Here is a 19,649-nt window from a genome sequence, read left to right as displayed (position 1 = left end):
AGGGCTCTACCCGCATGACCCAGTTCCCTCCCAAATGCCCCTCCTCCAAACACCACCACTTTGGGGGTTAAGATTTCAACAGATGAATTTTGAAGGGACACATTCAGTCCATAGCAGCAGTTATCAAGCTAGTATTTAATACCTCTTAGGCCCCGTGGAAGGGAAAAAAGATAGGAACCTGCCCTGAAAGATGCTTAAGTTGGGGAGAAAATGTGAGATGCCATTGTTAGATCATTTGTTTAAGACAGTTCATCTTGTTTGGGAAGGAATAGAAGGGAAATGAAATCGGGGGAGGGAGTGGTGGGAGATGGAGACTTTGAAAGAAAATAACTAGATTTAGAAGCATGGGTGTAGAAAGCATCCTCCAGTACTTCTGTAAGAATTTATCAAGACCTACAGGAAGTCAGTTTTGGATTTGCCCCTCCGAGATTTGTGAGCCAGGGGAAAATACTTAGAATTTCAGGTTGGAAAGTTCACACTTTGGGACCAGGAAAAGACCAGTTGCTCTAGTCTCCTGGATTGTGACTAATCGGAAGACCTGTTGGGATTACAGGTGTGCAGCACCGCACAGCTAATTTTTTGTATTTTTATTAGAGATGGGGTTTCGCTGCGTTGGCCAGGCTGGTCTTGAACTCACTCATTGTAACAAGTCCCTGTATCCTTGACAAAGCTTGAAAGGCAGGCGAATGTCTTCTCGGTGTTTTCTAACAGGTGGTTGGGTGGTGGGGGTTGGTCTCTGTACCTCCTGTTCTTTACCTTGCTTACCAAGGCCGTTCCACCGACTCACTCCTGCCTCCCCAGCTAAAAATTGGCTGTGTTGCTTTCACCACAGTTACCAAGGTCTGAGTTTTATAAAATCCAGGATCACATCTGACCTCACCTAGTAGATATCTAGGCCAATAAAGTCTAAAGGGCTAAAAAGAAGGTACCTCTCCATCCTGTCTCCTCGAGGTGAGGTAGCACACGTGCAGTTAGAGGCCTCCTGGATCCATTGTCCTCCTGTTGCTTTTCATTCTAAGGATAATATGAGGATCCAAATCCTATCGCTGATGATAGGGAATAAAAGCAGGGCAGGCTAGTAGGCAAGTACTTTCATGGAGCGTATCTCAAAGCAGGGCCCAAGTTTAGGAGGAGGAAGACCTGACACAATGAATGAACATTGCGTGCTCCCAACCCAGCCAAGAAGCGTAATTGTGTTCTGGTCTTTAATCTTGGCATGGAATGGGGAGGGAAGAGGCATGGACATTTATTAAATAGTGCACATTGTCTACATTCTGCATGTGACCCAGATGTCGGCCCTCCCACTTCCTGCTGAGGTTACCTCTAATGAACGTTACCCCAGGCCCTGCTGAGCCAGTTCCTTACCAAGGCTACTTAACTCACCAAGAATTCCTAGAACCCTCAGCCTCTGACAGAGTGCTGGGATCTGGCGGGAGAACAGGCAGTACTTCCCTCACTAACCTACCCTCATGCCATACCATCACTGTGCAAAGCTGCGTCATGCTGGAAGGTCTGGTTCACGTAAAAGTGACAGCTTCGAATTGAGTGTCCGACTCTTGGGTACCCGCCCCAGGAATTTCTCATCAGCGTGTTTCCCACACAGCTTTCTCCTAGGCGCAGCCCTCCCTCACCGCCACCACCCCCTGCCCCAATCATCTTTACGTATTTTCTCCCCTAAAGCCTCACCTATTGGCATCTTATATCTTTTTAAGACCTTATATTTTAAATGTATGGGAAAAATGATGGAGGATGATACAACATGAGTGAGTCCATAACGGTAACAATTGAACACTAAAAACAATAAAAACTTGTCTCAAGTATTTGTGTTGAAATCTCAATTAACTGGGTGACTGCTTCTGTTCCATTTTATTCTGCAAAATATGTGGTATCCCTTGTGTTGAGGTGGCATTTACTAAACACCCACAAGGTGCGAGGCTGCAAGAGAATGCAAGCGCTGCAAGGAGGGCTTACCTTCTACACCTGCTACAATGCCCAGGACGGAGAAGGTGTTTAGCAAGTTTCTGTTGAATGTAAGAAGGAGCGAGAAGGGAAGGTGCATCTAAAAAGCACAGGGAACCTACAAAATACTTGGGAGAGGGTTTGATCAGTTCGGGTGAAACCCTGAACATGCAAAGCACCGTGGGGGTGGCCAGACAGGCTTGTGGGAGTTGTATAATGCAATGAATAAAAACTTACGGCTGCCTTAAATGCAAATTTCAAGCCCTTAAATAAAATTTAACAAAGTCTACCATGGCATAAAGATTCTTTGCTTTTCTGCTTCTCCTGAATATCAGCGATTTTATTAATCCACAATAAAGTACGGTTGATCTCATTCACAGATAACATATCTGTAAACTGGCTTCACTGACAAACTTTATTTGTAACCACTTTAAGCTCCTTGGACACACACAGAGCGATGTTGCCTGACACACATGTCCCCAGCTGGAGTGGAACAAGGTGACACTTACCCTGCCTTTTCATTTCAGCCTCATCCTGTAAACAAGCATCCTGTTCACGTGTTTACTTCATGCTACAGTAATTCTGCTGTATAAAAAGTCCCCCAAGCTTTGTGCAGTGGCCAATGCGGTTTATCTGAGGCACAATCATTGCCAATTAACCTGGCCCCCAAGCAGAGTGCACAAGTGCTGTTCCTTAGCACAGGAGGGCTAAAACATGCCTTGTGGAAAATGCATGTGTCAGAATAGCTGGCTTCGGGCCTGGGCCATGAGATCAGTGTTAACCATCAGCAATATATATTAAATAAGGTGTCTTTAAGTGTAAACACATAAAACAAGGTTATGTATGATGTTTGTGACCAGCAGCTCATGGGAACCTAACCTTGTATTTCCGCTTGGCAAAATGTTTCAGTGTTTGCCTCAACTTTGTAGTATGTAACTCCTGTGAATAATGGGAATCAGCTGTCTTAACATTTTTGAAGTCATAAACATTGTAGAAAGATCACCAGCCAGGCATGGTGACTTACCCATAATCCCAGCACTCTGGGAGGCCGAGGTGGGAGGATCACTTGAGCCCAGAAGCGCAAGACCAGCCTGGGCAACATAAGGAGACCTTGTCTCTACAAAAAATAAAAGATTAGGTGGGTGTGGTGATACATGCCTGTAGTCTTAGCTACTCAGGAGGCTGAGGAGGGAGGCTGCCTTGCAGTGAGCTCTGATCGTACCACTGATTTCCAGCCTGGGTGACAGAGTGAGATCTGTCCCTAAACAACAACAACAAAATGCCTCTAACATGCCTCACATCAAACATCTCCTATGTGATTTTTGTGTGTTCTACATAGTCATTTTAATTTTCGTAGCCTTTTAAGGATGAGATGGGTTTCGTTTTGCCATTTTTGCAGTCACTGATGAATCACACATATTGAGTGACACCCATGTATGGCTTCCCGTCAGCCTGAATGCTATAACCAATGCAAAAGCTTCATACGGTCCTTGCTCTCAGGGGCTTTCTTTTATTAGGGAAGTAAAACAGACTAAAAATATGTGAGACGTGACATAAGTAACACACCACATAACATATAATCTTAAGTCAGTGTTTCCTCAGCTTTTTCTAGGTAAAAGCTCATTTTAGTAACCCAAATGTGATGTGATGAAGGCATGGATTAGAATGATGGCAATGAAAATGAGTAATGTGTTTTGAAGAACAGAAAGGACATGATACAGACATTGAAGAAAAAGGTTAATCAGGCCAGGCACGGTGGCTCACGCCTATAATCTCAGCACTTCGGGAGGCCGAGGCAGGCGGATCACGAGGTCAGGGGTTCGAGACCATCCTGGCCAACATGGTGAAACCCCGTCTCTACAGTAAAAATACAGAAATTAGCTGGGCGTGGTGGTGTGCACCTGTAGTCCCAGCAACTCGGGAGGCTGAGGCAGGGGAATCACTTGAAACTGGGAGACGGAGGTTGCAGTGAGCTGAGAGTACACCACTGCACTCCGGCCTGGTGACAAAGCAAGACTGTCTAAAGAAAAAAAAAAAACGTGTATCAGTGAGAATGCCAAGGTTTTATGCCTTCGTGTTTGAGGGAAAAATAACAATACGTTCATTGCAACTGAAGTCAAGAGGCAGCACCTGGGAAAAACAATTTTCATTCTTGATCCCTAATCCAAAAATCTGAAAACCAAAATGGTTTAAAATCCAAAACTTTTTGAGCACTGACATAGTGCCACAGATAGAAAATTCCACACTTGACCTTGTGATGGGTCACAGTCAAAACTTTATTTCATGCATGCAATTATTAAAAATACTGTATTAATGACCTTCAGGCTATGTGTGTACACTGTGTGTATGAAACATAAATGAAGTCCATGTTTGGAATAGGGTCCCATCCCCAAGGCATCTCATTACGTATATGCACATATTACAAAATCTGAAAATACCGCAAATCCAAAATGCTTCTGTCTCCAAGCATTTCAGATGTTACATACAACCTTTAATGACTGAAGTAACATTAAAAATATCCAGGAAGGGACCTGGCAGGGTGGCTTGTGCCTGTAATCCCAGTACTTTGGGAGGCCAAGATAGGCAGAACTGCTTGAACCCAGGAGTTCAAGGCCAGACCGGACAACATGGTGAAACCCTGTCTCCACAAAAAAAAAAAAAAAAAAAAAAAAAAAAAAAAAATTCAGCCAAGTGTGGTGACACACGCCTGTAGTCCTGCTACTTGGGGGGCTGAGGAGGGGGGATTGCTTGAGCCCAGGAGGTTGAGGCTGCAGTGAGCCATGTTCGTACCACCACACTCCAGCCTGGGCAACAGAAAAAGACCCTGTCTCAAACAAACAACAAAAAAAGACTTATCCATCTTCTGTCTTCAAGAGACCAATCTCACAAGCAAAGACACCACAGGCTCAAAGGGTTGCAGAAAGATCTACTATGCATAGAGAGATCAAAAAAGAACAGGAGTCACTATTCTTGTATCAGATAAAACAGACTTTAAACCAATAAAAATTAAGAAGGACAAATAAGGGCATTACATAATGATAAAGGGCATAATCCAACAAGAAGCTTAACTATTTTAAATATACACACCCAACACTGGAACACCCAGGTTCATAAAACAAGGTCTTCTTGGCCTATGAAAAGACTCACACAACCACAAAAGAACAGGTGGGAGACTTCCACACCCCACTGACAGCATTAGACGCATCATCGAGGCAGAAAAACTAACCGACCTAAACTCAACACCTGACCAACTGAACCTCATAGGCATCTCTACAGAACGCTCCATCCAACAACCACAGAGTATCCATTCTTCTCATCTGCACACAGAACACACGCATCAACCACAGGCTCAGTCATAAAGCAAGTCTCCAAAAATAAAAAAAACCCAAAACTGAAACCATACCAAGCACATTCTTGGACCACAGTACAACATAAACAGAAACCAATACCACAATCTCTCAAAACTACACTAATACATGGAAATTAAACAACCTGCTCCTGAATAACTCCTGGATACACATCGAAATTAAGGTAGAAATAAAAACACTTTGAAATTAATGAAAATAGGGACACAGCTTACCAAAATCTCTGGGATGCAGCTAAAGCAGTATTAAGAGGAAAGTTTAGAATGGGCGCGGTGGCTTCATGCCTGTAATCCCAACACTTTGGGAGGCCAACGTGGGTGGATCGTGAGGTCAGGAGTTTGAGACCATCCTGGCCAACATGGTGAAACCCCAGCTCTACTAAAAATACAAAAATACACTGGGTGTGGTGCACACCTGTAATCCCAGCTACTCAGGAGGCTGAGGCAGGAGAATCGCGTGAACCTGGGAGGCGGAGGTTGCAGTGAGCCAAGATTTCACCACTGCACTCTAGCCTGGGAGACAGAGTGAGACTCTGTTTCAGGAAAAAAAAAAAAAAAAAAGAAAAGAAAAGAGGAAAGTTTATAGTGCTAAATGCCTTCATCAAGAAGTTAGATCTCAAATTAACAATCTAACTTTGCATCTAAAGGATCTGGGGGGGAAAAAAGAAACCAATCCCAAAGCTAGCAGAAGAAAATAACTAACTAAAATTAGAGAAGCACTGAATGAAATTGAGACACAAAAATCCATACAAAAGCCGGGTGCAGTGGCTCCCACCTGTAATCCCAGCACTTTGGGAGGCCAGCACCAGCAGATCACTTGAGGCCAGAAGTTCGAGACCAGCCTGACCAACATGGCGAAACCCCATCTCTACTAAAAATACAAAAATCGTCCTGGCATGGTGGTGTGTACCTGTAGTCCCAGCTACTTGGGAGGCTGAGGAGGGAGGATTGCTTGAGCCTGGGAGGCAGAAGTTGCAGTAAGACAAGATCGCACCATTGCACTCCAGCCTGGGGGACAGAGCGAGACCCTGTCTCAAAAACAAACGAACAAAAAAACCCATACAGAAGATCAGTGAAACCAAGAGTTCTTTGGAAAAAAACAAAACAAAAAAAGATTAATACAATGCTAGCTTAGCTAGATTAACAAAGAAGAAAGATCCAAGTAAGCACAATCAGAAATGGCAAAGATGACATTACAACTCATCCCACAGAAATACAAAAGATCCTCAGAGAATACTATGAACAACTATGCACACAAAATTTAAAATCTAGAGGAAATGGATAAATTCTTGAAAACACACAATCTCCCAAGATTGAATCAGGAAGAGGCTGAAACCTTGAATAGACCAATATCAAGCTCTGAAATAGAATCCGTTACCAAAAATAAAAATTCAAAAAAAAAAAAAAAAGCCCTGCAAAAGATGGATTCACAGCCAAATTCTACCAGACATACAAAAAAGAACTAGTACTAATCCTACTGAAACTATTCCAAAAAAAACCAACAGGAAGGGATCCTCCCCAACTCATTCTTTGAAGCCAGCATCAGCCTGATACCAAAATCTGGCAGAGATACAACAAAAAAAGGACTCTTCAGGCCAATATCCCTGATAAGCACAGATGCAAAAATTCTCAACAAAATACTAGTAAACTGAATCCAACAGCACATCAAAAAGTTAATTCACCAGGATCAAGTAGGCTTTATTCCTAGGATGCAAGGCTGGTTCAACATATGTAAATCAATAAATGTGATTTACCACATAAACTGAATTAAAAGCAAAAACCATATGATCATCTCAATAGACACAGAAAAAGCTTTTAGTAAAATCCAACATCCCCTCATAATTAAAAGAAAAAAAAAACCCTCAGTAGACTAGGCATCGAAGGAACATACATCAAAATAATAAGAGCCCTCAATGACAAACCCACAGCCAACATCATACTGAACAAGCAAAAGCTGGAAAACATTCCCTTGAGAACTGGAAGAAGACAAGGATGCCTGCTCTCAGCACTCCTGTTCAACAGAGTATTAGAAGTCCTGGCCATAGCAATAAAAGGAATCTAACAGGAAAATAAATCCAACTATTTCTCTCTCTCTATTTTTATTTTTATTTTATTTTTTAGACAGAGTCTTGCTCTGTTGCCCAAGCTGCTGGAGTGCAGTAGCATGATCTCAGCTCACTGCAACCTCTGCCTCTCAGGTTCAAGCGATTCTCCTGCCTCAGCCTCCCAAGTAAGTGGGACTACAGGCGTGTGCCACCATGCTCCGCTAATTTTTTGTATTTTTAGTAGAGACAGGCACTGTCTTAGCCAGGATGGTCTTGATCTCCTGAACTTGTGATCTGCCTGCCTTGGCCTCCCAAAGTGCTGGGATTACAGGCATGAGCCACCACGCCTGGCCAAACTATCTCTCTTTACTGACAGTATGATTCTATACCTAGAAAACCCTAATGACTTTGCCAAAAGGTTACTAGAATTGATGAACAATTATAATAAGATTTCAGGATACAAAATCAACATAAATTTATAAAAATCAATAACATTTCTCTACACCAGTAACATCCAGGCTGACAGGCAAATCAAGAACACAATCCCATTTATTACAGCCACAAAGAAAATGAAATACTTAGGAATACAGCTAACCAAGGAGGTGAAAGATCTCTAGAAGGGGAACTATGCAACACTGCTGAAGGAAATCGGACATGACAAAAATAAATGAAAAACAGTCCATGCTCATGGGTTGAAAGATGTTAAAATGGCCATGCTGCCCAAAGGAATTTACAGACCCAACACTATTTCTATCAAACTACCAACATTTCTTTTAATTTCTTCATGGAATTAGGGGGAAAAAAAAAACCAAACCATTCTAAAATTCATATGGAACCAAAAAAGAGCGAGTATTAATAGCCAAAGCAATTCTAAGTAAAAAGAACAAAGCTGGAGGCATCACACTGGCACAGTAGCCAAAATAGCATGGTACTGGTACAAAAACAGAGTAGAATAGAATGGAACAGAAGAGAAAACTCAGAAATAAAGCTTCACACCTACTACCATCTCATCTTCGACAAGGCCATCAGCAACAAGCAGTGGGAAAAGAATTCCCTATTAAGTAAATGGTGCTGGGATAACTGGCTGACCATATGCAGAAGATTGAAACCAGACCCATACCTTTCACCATGTACAAAAATTAACTCAAGATGGATTAGGTATTTAAATGTACGACCTCAAACTCTAAAAATCCTAGAAGAGGCCAGGCGCAGTGGCTCACACTTGTAATCCCAGCACTTTGGAAGGCTGAGGTGAGTGGGTCACTTGAGGTCAGGAATTCAAGACTAGCCTGGCCAACATGGTGAAACTCTAGTGAAAATATAAAAATTAGCCGGGCGCAGTGGCGCCCTACTCAACAGGCTGAGGCAGGAGAATCACTTGAACCAGGGTGGTGGAGGTTGCAGTGAGCCACTACACTCTAGCCTAGGTGACACAGCCAGACTCCGTCTCAAGGGACAAAAAAAATCCTAGAGAAAAACCTAGCAAATACCCCTCTAAACATTGACTTTGGCAATGAATTTTTGGTTAAGTCCTCAAAAGCAACTGCAACAAAACAAAAATTGACATGTGTGACCTCACTATACTAAAGAGCTTCTGCACAGAATAAGAAACTGTCAACAGAGTAAAGTTACAGAATGGGAGAAAATATTCACAAACTATGCCTCTGACAAAGGACCAATATCCAGAATCTGCAAGGAACTTAAATCAACAAGCAAAAAATAATCCCATTAAAAAATAGGCAAAATCAGCTGGGCGTGGTGCCTCAAGCCTGTAATCGCAGCACTTTGGGAGGCCAAGGCAGGCAGATCACGAGGTCAGGAGATTGAGACCATCCTGGCCAACATGGTGAAACCCCATCTCTACTAAAAATATAAAAACTAGCTGGGAGTTGTGGTGCACGCCTGTAGTCCCAGCTACTCAGGAGGCTGAGGCAGGAGAATCGCATAAACCCGGGAGGCGGAGGTTGCGGTGAGCCGAGATCACACCATTGCACTCCAGACTGGGCGACAGAGCAAAACTCCATCTCAAAAAAAGGGTAAAATGTCAGGAGTTTGAGACCAGCCTGGCCAACATGGTGAAACCCCATGTCTACTAAAAATACAAAAATTAGCTGGGCGTGGAGGTACAGACATGTAGTCCCAGCTACTTGGGAGGCTGAGGCAGGTGAATCACTTGAACCTGGGAGGCGGAGGTTGCAGGGAGCCAAGATTGCACCACTCCAGTGCAGAGCACTGGGCCACAGAGCAAGACTCCATCTTAAAAAAAAAAAAAGGGCAAAGGAGATGAATGGACACTTCTCAAAAGACATGTAAGTGGACAAGAAACATGAAAAAATGTTCATTATCACTATCAGAGAAATGCAAATCAAAACCACAATGAGATACTATCTCACACCAGTCAGAATGGCTGTTATAAAAAGTCAAAAACCAACAGATGCTGAAGAGGCTGTGGAGAAAAGGGAATGCTTATACACTGTTGATGGGAATGTAAATTAGTTCAGCCACTGAGGAAAGCAGTTTGGAGATTCCTCAAAGAACTTAAGACAGAGCTACCATTTGACCCAGCAATCCCATTACTGGGTATATACCCAATGGAAAATAAAGCCTTATTCCAAAAATACACATGCAATTGTATGTTCATCTCCATGCTATTTACAATAGCAAAGACATGGAATTGACCGAGGTGCCCTTCAGTGGTGGACTGGATAAAGAAAATGTGGTACGTATGCACCAAGGAATATGACACAGCCATAAAAAGAATGAAATCATGTCCTCTGCAGCAACAGGGATGGAGTTGGAGGCCATAATCCTAAGCAAATTAACACAGAAACAGAAAATATTCTCATTTCTAAGTAGAAGCTAAACACTGAGCATGCATGGACATGAACATGGGAACAGACACTGTGGACTACTAGATGGGGAAGGGAAGGAATGGGACATGGACCGAAAAACTACCCATTGGGTAATACGCTCATTGCCTGGGTACAATATACCCATGTAACAAACCTGCATATGTACCCTCCATATCTAAAAGTTGAAAAATTCTAAAAAAGTGTTCAATCTAATTATTAGTCAAAATAATACAATTAAAATCACAATGAGCTATATTAAATATCCACTTGAATAGTTAAACCTTTAAAAAAATGACTGAAAGGCCAGTTGCTGTGGCTCACACATGCAATCCCTTGGGGACTGCAAGGACTTTGGTAGGCCTCGGCAGGAGGATTGCTTGAGCCCAGGCACTCGAGACCAGCCTGGGCAACACGGCGAAATCCCATCTCCAAAAAAAAAATACAATAATTAGCTGGACATGGTGGCGCATGCCTGTTGTCCCAGCTACTTGGGAGGCTGAGGTGGGAGGATCGCTTGAGCCAGGGAGGTCAAGGCTGCAGTGAGCCATGATCAGGCCACTGCACTCCAGCCTGGGTGACAGAGCAAGACCCAGACTCAAAAAAAAAAAAAAGAAAAGGAAAAAAAAAGACTGACAATAATAAATATTAACGAGTCTCTAGAGCAACACAAACTTACACTTTGGGAAGAAGGAGCTGTTACACTCACTGTGGACGACTCTGGCACTGTTAAACACAAGCACAGCTCTGAGCTAGCAACTCCACTACTAACTGCATGCCCAACTAAAACGTACACACAGAGCAACCAAGGCGCATTTACAAAGATCCTCACATCAGCATTATTTGTAATAGTCAAAACCTAGAAACCACCCACAGTATCCATCAACCACATAATAGATACATGAATCATGGTATAGTCAAGTACTAGAATACTACATAAACATCAACGTGAACCAATTACAGCTACATGCAACAATATCAAAGAATCTCACAAACATAAAGATGTTGAGCTAAAAAGTCACACACAAGAGCATAATCCCATTTATATGAAGCTCAAAAACAGGCACAACTACACTCAAGTGTTAAAAGTGAAGACAGCAGTTAATGGTATAGTTAGATTTTTCTAGTTTATACAGGTAACTATGTGGGAAACAGATATATTTGCTTACTGCTGCATATTTTCTGCATGAAATAGATTCTCAGAATGCAATCAAGAACACAGCACCCTCCAGACTTTGCAGACTAGTATAATTCCAAAATGTATGAGATAAAATGTGATGTGTGGTTTTTTTGGTGAAGACTATCATTGTAATATATATCCTGTAAGAATTTAGCACCATAGTTTTTATCATTTTTTGGTGACTCTTCAAATACTTTTTTTTTTGAGACGGAGTCTGGTTCTGTTACCCAGGCTGGAGTGCAGTGGCGTGATCTCGGCTCACTACAACCTCTGCCTCCTGGGTTAAAGCGATTCTGCTGCCTCAGCCTCCCGAGTAGCTGGGACTACAGGCACACCACCACCATGCGTGGCTAATTTCTGTATTTTTAGTAGAGACGGGGTTTTACCATATTGGCCAGGCTGGTCTTGAACTGCTGACCTTGTGATCCGCCCGCCTCGGCCTCCCAAAGTGCTGGGATTACAGGTGTGAGCCACCGTCCCCGGCCTCAAATTCTTTTACTATCTTATAATTGTGGATTAGAGTCATGTGAAAAAACCCTGTCTCATTATAGTAAAATAATGATGTTACCTCTTTTAAGTTTTATTTTGTAAACCAGTTAAACCTCAAAAATGTCATCTAGGACAAATAGTGCAACTTACCTGGATTTACCAAATAAATTTGGAAATGGAAGCATAGAATCTTAAGAGTCTATCATGGTGGCTCCAGAAATAGCTCTAAATGAATTAATCCATCACCAGAATTGAAAAATCAAATAAAATTTTCTGCCATAACATAATCCTATCTGCTCTAGCATTCTTTCTCTTTGCTATTGAGAGCTCAGATAAGCTACTGCAGGAGCTACTCGGGAATTTATTCCAATGGCGCTAGTTTTATTAAACTCTCATAAAAAGTTCCTAAACTGATGTTTTGCAGCAAGCTTTGTGTTTATTACTCATACAGAACACATAAAAAATGTTGATGTACATGACTACTTTTAAAAAATATTTATTGGCCAGGCGCGGTGGCTCACGCCTGTAATCCCAACACTTTGGGAGGCTGAGGCGGGTAGATCACTTGAGGTCAGGAGTTCGAGACCAGCCTGGCCAACATGGCAAAACCCCATCTCTACTCAAAACACAAATACAAAATTAGCCAGGCATGGTGGCGCAGACCTGTAATCCCAGCTACTCAGGAGGCTGAGGCAGGAGAATTGCTTGAACCTGGGAAGCGGAGGTTGCAGTGAGCCAAGATCGTGCCACTGCACTCCAGCCTGGGTGATAGAGCGAGACTCCATCTCAAGAATACGAACAACAACAACAAAAAGCCCATTTCTTTAAGCTGTAAGAGCGTCCACTGTACTGTAGTACCATGACAATTTTACAGGAGCAAGCAGATGATGTGGTTTAAATAAATCTGATTAAGAATATAATTTTAAGCAAACTCTTTTCCATGTAAATATTATACTTTCAAAGACAGAAATAACTGACACCATCCTTCCAACTTTATTCCTACTAATTCTTGGTCTTGTAAGGCACGTAAAAGTTATTATGATTTTGAAAATAGGAACAAGACAGCGCATTTTAGAGATAAACATAGGATCAAAACTCAGTTATCTTTAATTCTTTTATTTCCTTCTTCATTATGCCAGGCTAGTTCTAAATGCCTAAAATACATTAAAATGGAACAGAACATTTTAAAAGGATGTTAAAGTTTCTTACTAATCTTTACTCATAGAAATAAAGAAGCCATAACTGGTAAGCACATTTTCTAAGATTGTATATAATCATTTATGGGTTAAGAGACTTTTTTGGCATTAAAGATAGTAAACTTTTTATGAATTTATTTATTAAAGTATAATCAACTCACATCTTTGGATTTATATTGGTCTTAACATGTTTCACAGTACGCAGCAGTTGAAGAATCTGAAGATGAGAGGCACAGTCATCACATACCCGTGACCGTCACCTTCTTAAAGCTGTCTAGATACCTATTTTGGACACTCGGGTTAGCAGGGAGAAAACAACTGCATTACGCTACATTTTTAAGCAAACCAAAGAATTTTATTTGGAGTAATAGCTAAGAAAACAGCTTTTTATGGAAACTGAAAAAGAGAGTAGAGGAAGTATAAGAGCTACCCCTTAAGAAGTAACTTTAATAGTTAAAAAACTTTTGTAGAATCTTACCTTAAAAAGGAGGCAACATTAGTTTTAACTTTTGACAGAGATAAAAATAACTGAACAAGAATCTGGCCTAATAACCAGACCTCAGATTAGTATACTTTCTAGTTATAGATGTAAACCTTCGAAGTACATATATTCAGTACAAGTCAAAAAAATATAAAACAGTGCTCGACCATCCTTTACTTTTTCATGTCCTTGAAAACGAAAAGAGTAATATACTTAAGTAATTCCTTAAGAATGTCCCTTAAACTGTAACAACTTCAGAGCACTTTGACTTAGAGAATATACCACATTTTCCAACTCCTATTTGTCTAGTTATATTCATTATATATAAGTAACCATGACAACAGAATTGTAAGTTCTGCTTAAAAGACTGTTGCCCTTTCCAACTTTTACTTTAAGTTGGATCCCTGTTATCAGTAATACTTAGATGAACTTCCCCTTTCAAAGTAGTAAAAACTAAAGCATTAAATTAGTACCTAAAATCAAAGTACAGTTTTTATTTATAAAACTATTGTGTTGTATCCTGACATGTGGCAGCAAAGATAATATAAAATGTATTCAGAGACTAATGCCATTATGAACAGAAAAGACTATATATAAATATATATAATCTTTATATATATATAAATCTTTTTTTTAAAGGTTTTTAAAATAAAATTTATAAAAAAGATTTATATATAAAAAAGATTATATATATATAAAACAAATATTTTTCTGGAACAACTTAAAAATCAATTTTTAAAAACCTGATTAATTCACTATTGGACAGATGTTCAAATGCTAAATTTAAAATTCAGCATTATCTTCTCTCTCTTGAAATACAGGTTATATAAACATTCAAAGTACAGTAAGTTAAAAAACAAAAGAAAATAAAGCCTTGGTTTAGTATAGCTAAAGCTTACATATACGGCAGGTGTAATAACATGTTCATCAGAACAGAGCATCAAATAACATTGAATGAACATTATGGCCCCCAAAAGAAGCAGAACCTCAAAGCCAGGCTGTGGTCACATGAATTATTTAACCTCGCTGCGCCCATGCTCGCAGGCCCTATCCTCAACAAAATCTATTAACACAAACTAAAACCGAGACCTTTGAATTGATGTTTTGGAAAATGTAGTAAACACGTCACTGTTAAAGGTGCTAAGGAAAAGCATTCAGCATACGTGCTACAGAGCCTGACCACTGGAAAACAGAAATCTTACTGTGGCTACACATCAGAAATTCATACTGGAAAAAGACATTTGTTACTTAACATGGAACCTTTCCAATACATTTTAAGGGCATACTGAAAAGGCTAGCAGTGAAAAAACGATGGTAGCAATGAGGTATCATACTTTGCTACACAAAAGCCTAAGTTTGACAGAAAAAACATTCTAATTTAGAAAGTCCACAATATTAAACCCTATCTGCCATTAGCCAATTCCGTCAAGCCTACTAGGTCTTTAAATGTGGGGCTGGTAAAAATAATACTTCCAGGGTTCAATCAAACAAATCAGAGTAAACCAAAACAAGAAAAGTAGCCAACATTTAAAGCAGCAGCCTCAGCAAACGTGTGATTTATTTCCCTTTTTGTTCAAATTTTAGTTTTTTCAGGCCTTATAAATACTTACTGGAATTTCTAAAGCATTTCTTTCTTATGCTAGGTCTTCTCTAATAACACAGTAAATACTGAATACAACTCTGTCCAACACACCTCAGGATCTGCTTCTTGGCTCTTCATGCTGATAGTGCCATTTCACTGATTCAACAAATACTATAGGTTTTGCTTACGATGCAACTGATGTGGTCCTTCAACTATTCACAATTTAGAAGACTGTAGCTCTAAAACCTATCTCATTTCTAAGAATCATAAATAGGACTTTACCTGAATGCATAAAAACACAAAAGGGAAGCTTCTAAGTTGAACTTTCTAATATTCATATTTGAAATGGTTTGGAATGGTTGATCAAACTTTTAAGATCTAACACTCAGTGCACTTATACAATAACTAGATACCTCTGGTGAATTACAAGAATTGCTCCAACAGAAGCGTCTCTCAATCTGCTCATCAAATCTAGATCAGCTCTACCAATGAAAACACATTTCAAGATTTGTTTCATAATCAATGTTAAATCTCATACAATCGAGCTACGTCATGCCACGTAAGTTCTAAAGCAGATGAAAAACAAAGCCAGCCAAATTTAGGAGCTAAGCTCATAGTATAAGGCTTATAAAGAAATAAAAATAACACAAATTGAAAACTATATAGTGAACATCTTGGGTACATCATGCAATGATACTATCATTACTATTTTGACAGCATGACAATGGAATCAATTTCTATAATGAGAAGATACACATGCATACCACTATTTCTCTATTAAGAACACATACATCTTACATGAATACATCCTCAGGAAACACTTTTTACATTAAATTGTCTTTTTGACAATAATTTTGCACTGACTAACAATAAATTACAACACACTGTTGTACACCTTAAATCACTAAACGGTATTATAGATGTTTACACAGAGAATTATCATAATATGCATGAGCACTTCAATAAAAGTTGTGTGAACAATGTTTAAAGTAAAAAAAAGTGTTTTATAACCAAGCTGTACGGACAACATTAGGGGGTTTAGGTCTTCTTCGAGGGTGGCCACTGGAGGGGTCAACAGCTGATCGCTCACTCCTACAACTGAGACCACTCGTAGCACTGGATGTCCTGGAAGCTCCTCCTGAAAATACACAAAGAAGAAATATCTGAGAAACTTCTCTTCGCTTTAAGTCCAGACTAGTTTTTCTTCCACATTCTATGCGTGTCTAATAGTCTAACGCAATGATTCTCGACTAGGAATGCACTTCAGAATTCCCTGTGGAACTCAAAAAATATAGTAACAAACACATCCAGATGCCACACCAGGGGATTTTGGTTCACTGGATTGGCATGGAAAACAAACATTTCTAAAAGCTTCTCAAATAATTCATGTGAAAAAAATCCCTTCGTATAACCATTTATATATCTAATCAACAAATAACTTACTACATTTAGGGACAGTGCTAAGTATGAGTTACTAAAACAAGACCCTGTCTTAGTCACTATACCACGGAAGCAAGGTTTGGAGAAGGAATAAACGGAACTACTAGTCATGAGAGTTGAAGACTCACACGGGCAGGCGCTGGGAAGTTGTGGCATCGAGTGGTTTGGTATTACCTTCTATTTATTACATAGTTTAGAATGCATACATCAAGTACACTATAGACTTCTGTAAAGGACACTGGCCTTTCTAGATGTTGCACACTCCGGCACTAAATAGTCACTCCATTCCTGTACTCTCTGGGGCACACAACTGGCTGGGTCTGTAACCGATCACACAACAAGCCTTACTGCTTACTGTAAAGTGGTAAGGCTTGCTGTGTGATCAGTTTGCTAATTTTTGTTTTAGTTATCCAGTAAGTAAAAAAAAGCACATATAAGGGCTGGAATCTATTAGCAATAATTCTTAACTACCTAGGGAGAACGTTTCAGCAGCTTTTAAACAGCACATCTATGCATTTCTTCCCTCAATCAACTCTGAAATTAAAAGTACTTCCTCAATTACCTAAGAACCTACTGATATTTTCGATTGTTTATCTCCTGGTTTCCTTCCTGTCATTAGAGGCTGTAAATGAAACCTGAAATTAAGTGAACTAACACAAATAAAACAAAACATGACAGTGAGAAATAACAGAACGCACTCCAGTGCTGGCAGTTAAAACTCTATCAGAATAACATAAGTTACATTTTTTAAAAAAATGGATACAAGATACAAACAAATATAAAATAATTTTGATTTATTTTATCCTGCTTACTTAATGGGCTGTATTGGCCGAGAGTGGATCTGGCTCGTCTCGACAGTGGTGATGAGCTGAGGTAGCCCATATTGCGATGATAGTCCATCAGTTGTTCTGAGCGTTTCATACCTACTGTTGGTTTCACAGCCTCAAGCCTTTTCAATAAAGCCTTCAATAAAGAGTCAATTTGAAAGCCAAGGTTAAACAGCATCATTTTTAACAAGGCAATACATTCTAGAGCGTGACATTCACATTCTTTTTTTTAAGAGACAAGATCTTACTCTGTCACCCAGGTTGGCCTGGAACTCCTGGGCTTAAGGGATCCTCCCATCTCAGTCTCTCAAGTAGCTGGGATTATAGGCGAGACCCACCACATCCGGCCAAAAGATTTTAAATCATTCCTGACATACCATGTGAAAAACGTATTTCAGATAATTTAATTTCATAAAAATCCAAGGGTTTTTGCCTATCCCACAGCTAACCAAACCACTATGGTATAACAGTTCATCCAGGGGTGTCCCACGGAGAGAATACCGCCACGGGTTGTTAGTTTCTGTTTCTGGTTGGGCCAGTGAAGCCCCTTCCTCATCTCTCTTTTCTGCGTATTGCTAGAGACAGAAACTAAAAGCCACGGCTTCAGGTTGCTAAAAGCCTAAAACAGAACAACAAACAACAAAATCAGGTGGGTTAGACAAGCTTGCCAGAGGACCGATTCTTCTGGGCCAGGTTAGTCTTAGGAAAGGTGCTGTAAGTTGAAATAAAATACATTAAACTTGATTTTCTCATAGACATGATGTAACGGGAGTTGTAATGCTAAGAACCTAGTGTGAAACCCTAGGAATGACCACACACATATGGAAGCTACCACAGATTCTCCACATGTACGTTTAGAGCAGCGCCTTTCGCCCTGTTCCCTTTGCAGTAGTGCCTCAAGGGCTGGTAGGCCACTAGGGAAAGGCCAGCACGGAGGGCCCTCGGGTCTTCCCCTGCTAATTTCTGCTGGCCCAGCTATGCTTTCTGCATTGTCTGTTTTATATACTAAAGATTCTGCATGACATTTAATTTGGAGAAAAAAGCTTTTACTGTTAAGAAGTTTGAAAACCAATTAGTAAAGAATATAAAGTTTTAAAAAAAGATATGTAGGCTGGGCACAGTAGCTCACGCCTGTAGTCCCAGCACTTTGGGAGGCCAAGGCGGGTGGACGACCTGCTTGAGCTCAGGAGTTCCAGACCAGTCTGGACAACATGGCGAGACCTTGTCTCCATTTTAATAATATTTTAATAATAATAAAAAAAAAGGATATATAAACCAATCGGCCAAGGCAATACAGTATCCAATAACATGGTAATTTTTTACAATTCAGTAACAGAGACTAACGTATAATGTTCTAAATTTTGTTTATAATTATTTCTTAAAAGGTGAAAGAGTTTATTCTGTTGGCTTTTCATAGGCATTGCTGAGAAAGAAATACTGAGGTGGACCAAACAGCTTGGGCAATTGATCCATGATTGTATTTTGTTATTTTCTTTATTGATTCAAACTTTCTCTGAAGGAAGCTAATCTTATTTGCAAAGGGAGTACTGACCTGTACTAAGTTTCACATTAAAAAATCAGACTCATGAATTCAGTCATAGGACAAGTTTTCTCTGTACAATCTTTTTTTCTTTCTTCCTTTTATTGTGGTAAAATGAAACCACATTTTAACCACTTCTAAGCATACGGTTCTGTGGCATTCTGTACGTTCACACTGTTATGAAACATCACCACCGACCACTCCCAAAACTCTTCTTCCACTTGGTGTTGGATCAGTTTCACCCCCTGCCCTTCTGTGCTGAGTTCCTGAGCAGCAATTCCAAAGAAGGAAGAGATAGTGGAAGAATAAGCCAAGATATTCAGGGGAAGGGCCGTTTAGAAAAGGGAGAGGAGGTTGTTATAGAAACAAAAGGAGGCTTGGAGGCAAACGGCAGAGGTGCAAAACACATGAAGAACTGCACAGAACAACCGAGAACATCTTTACTGCCTGCCTGCATGCTGCTCCTTCTGTGTGGAGTGCCCCTCCCTAGTTTTTAGCCTTCAAAAGCTAGAAAAGAGTCACCTACTGAAATTACCCAACTAGTATTAGTGGTTCCCTTGGCTGAGCTGAGTTTTGATTTGAACGTGATTCCACCTGACTGTCAAGTCCACGGTCTTCCATCATATCCTCTTTCTTGCATTGTGGACAGAGAAGCTGTGTGATTTCGGTGTCCAAACCTCCTCACAATAGCAAAGAC

At 40.3% G+C, this 19,649-nt stretch overlaps 1 protein-coding gene across 1 annotated transcript in view; it reads right to left on the bottom strand.

Moving 5' to 3' along the window:
- Window positions 1–12,986: 12,986 nt before the first annotated feature.
- Window positions 12,987–19,649, bottom strand: part of CFAP97 (cilia and flagella associated protein 97) — a 53,624-nt gene continuing 46,961 nt past the window's right edge. The window contains 2 exon segments of the mRNA XM_010377944.2: window positions 12,987–16,283; window positions 17,398–17,548. Of these exon segments, the coding sequence (XP_010376246.2) occupies window positions 16,150–16,283; window positions 17,398–17,548 (285 nt within the window). The 3' untranslated portion in view covers window positions 12,987–16,149.

This window comes from Rhinopithecus roxellana, chromosome 2 (assembly GCF_007565055.1).
Source record: "Rhinopithecus roxellana isolate Shanxi Qingling chromosome 2, ASM756505v1, whole genome shotgun sequence".
NCBI classification, from domain to species: Eukaryota; Metazoa; Chordata; class Mammalia; order Primates; family Cercopithecidae; genus Rhinopithecus; species Rhinopithecus roxellana.
Note: the sequence above shows the minus strand (reverse complement) of the source record. Positions and strands in the feature narration are given on the sequence as shown.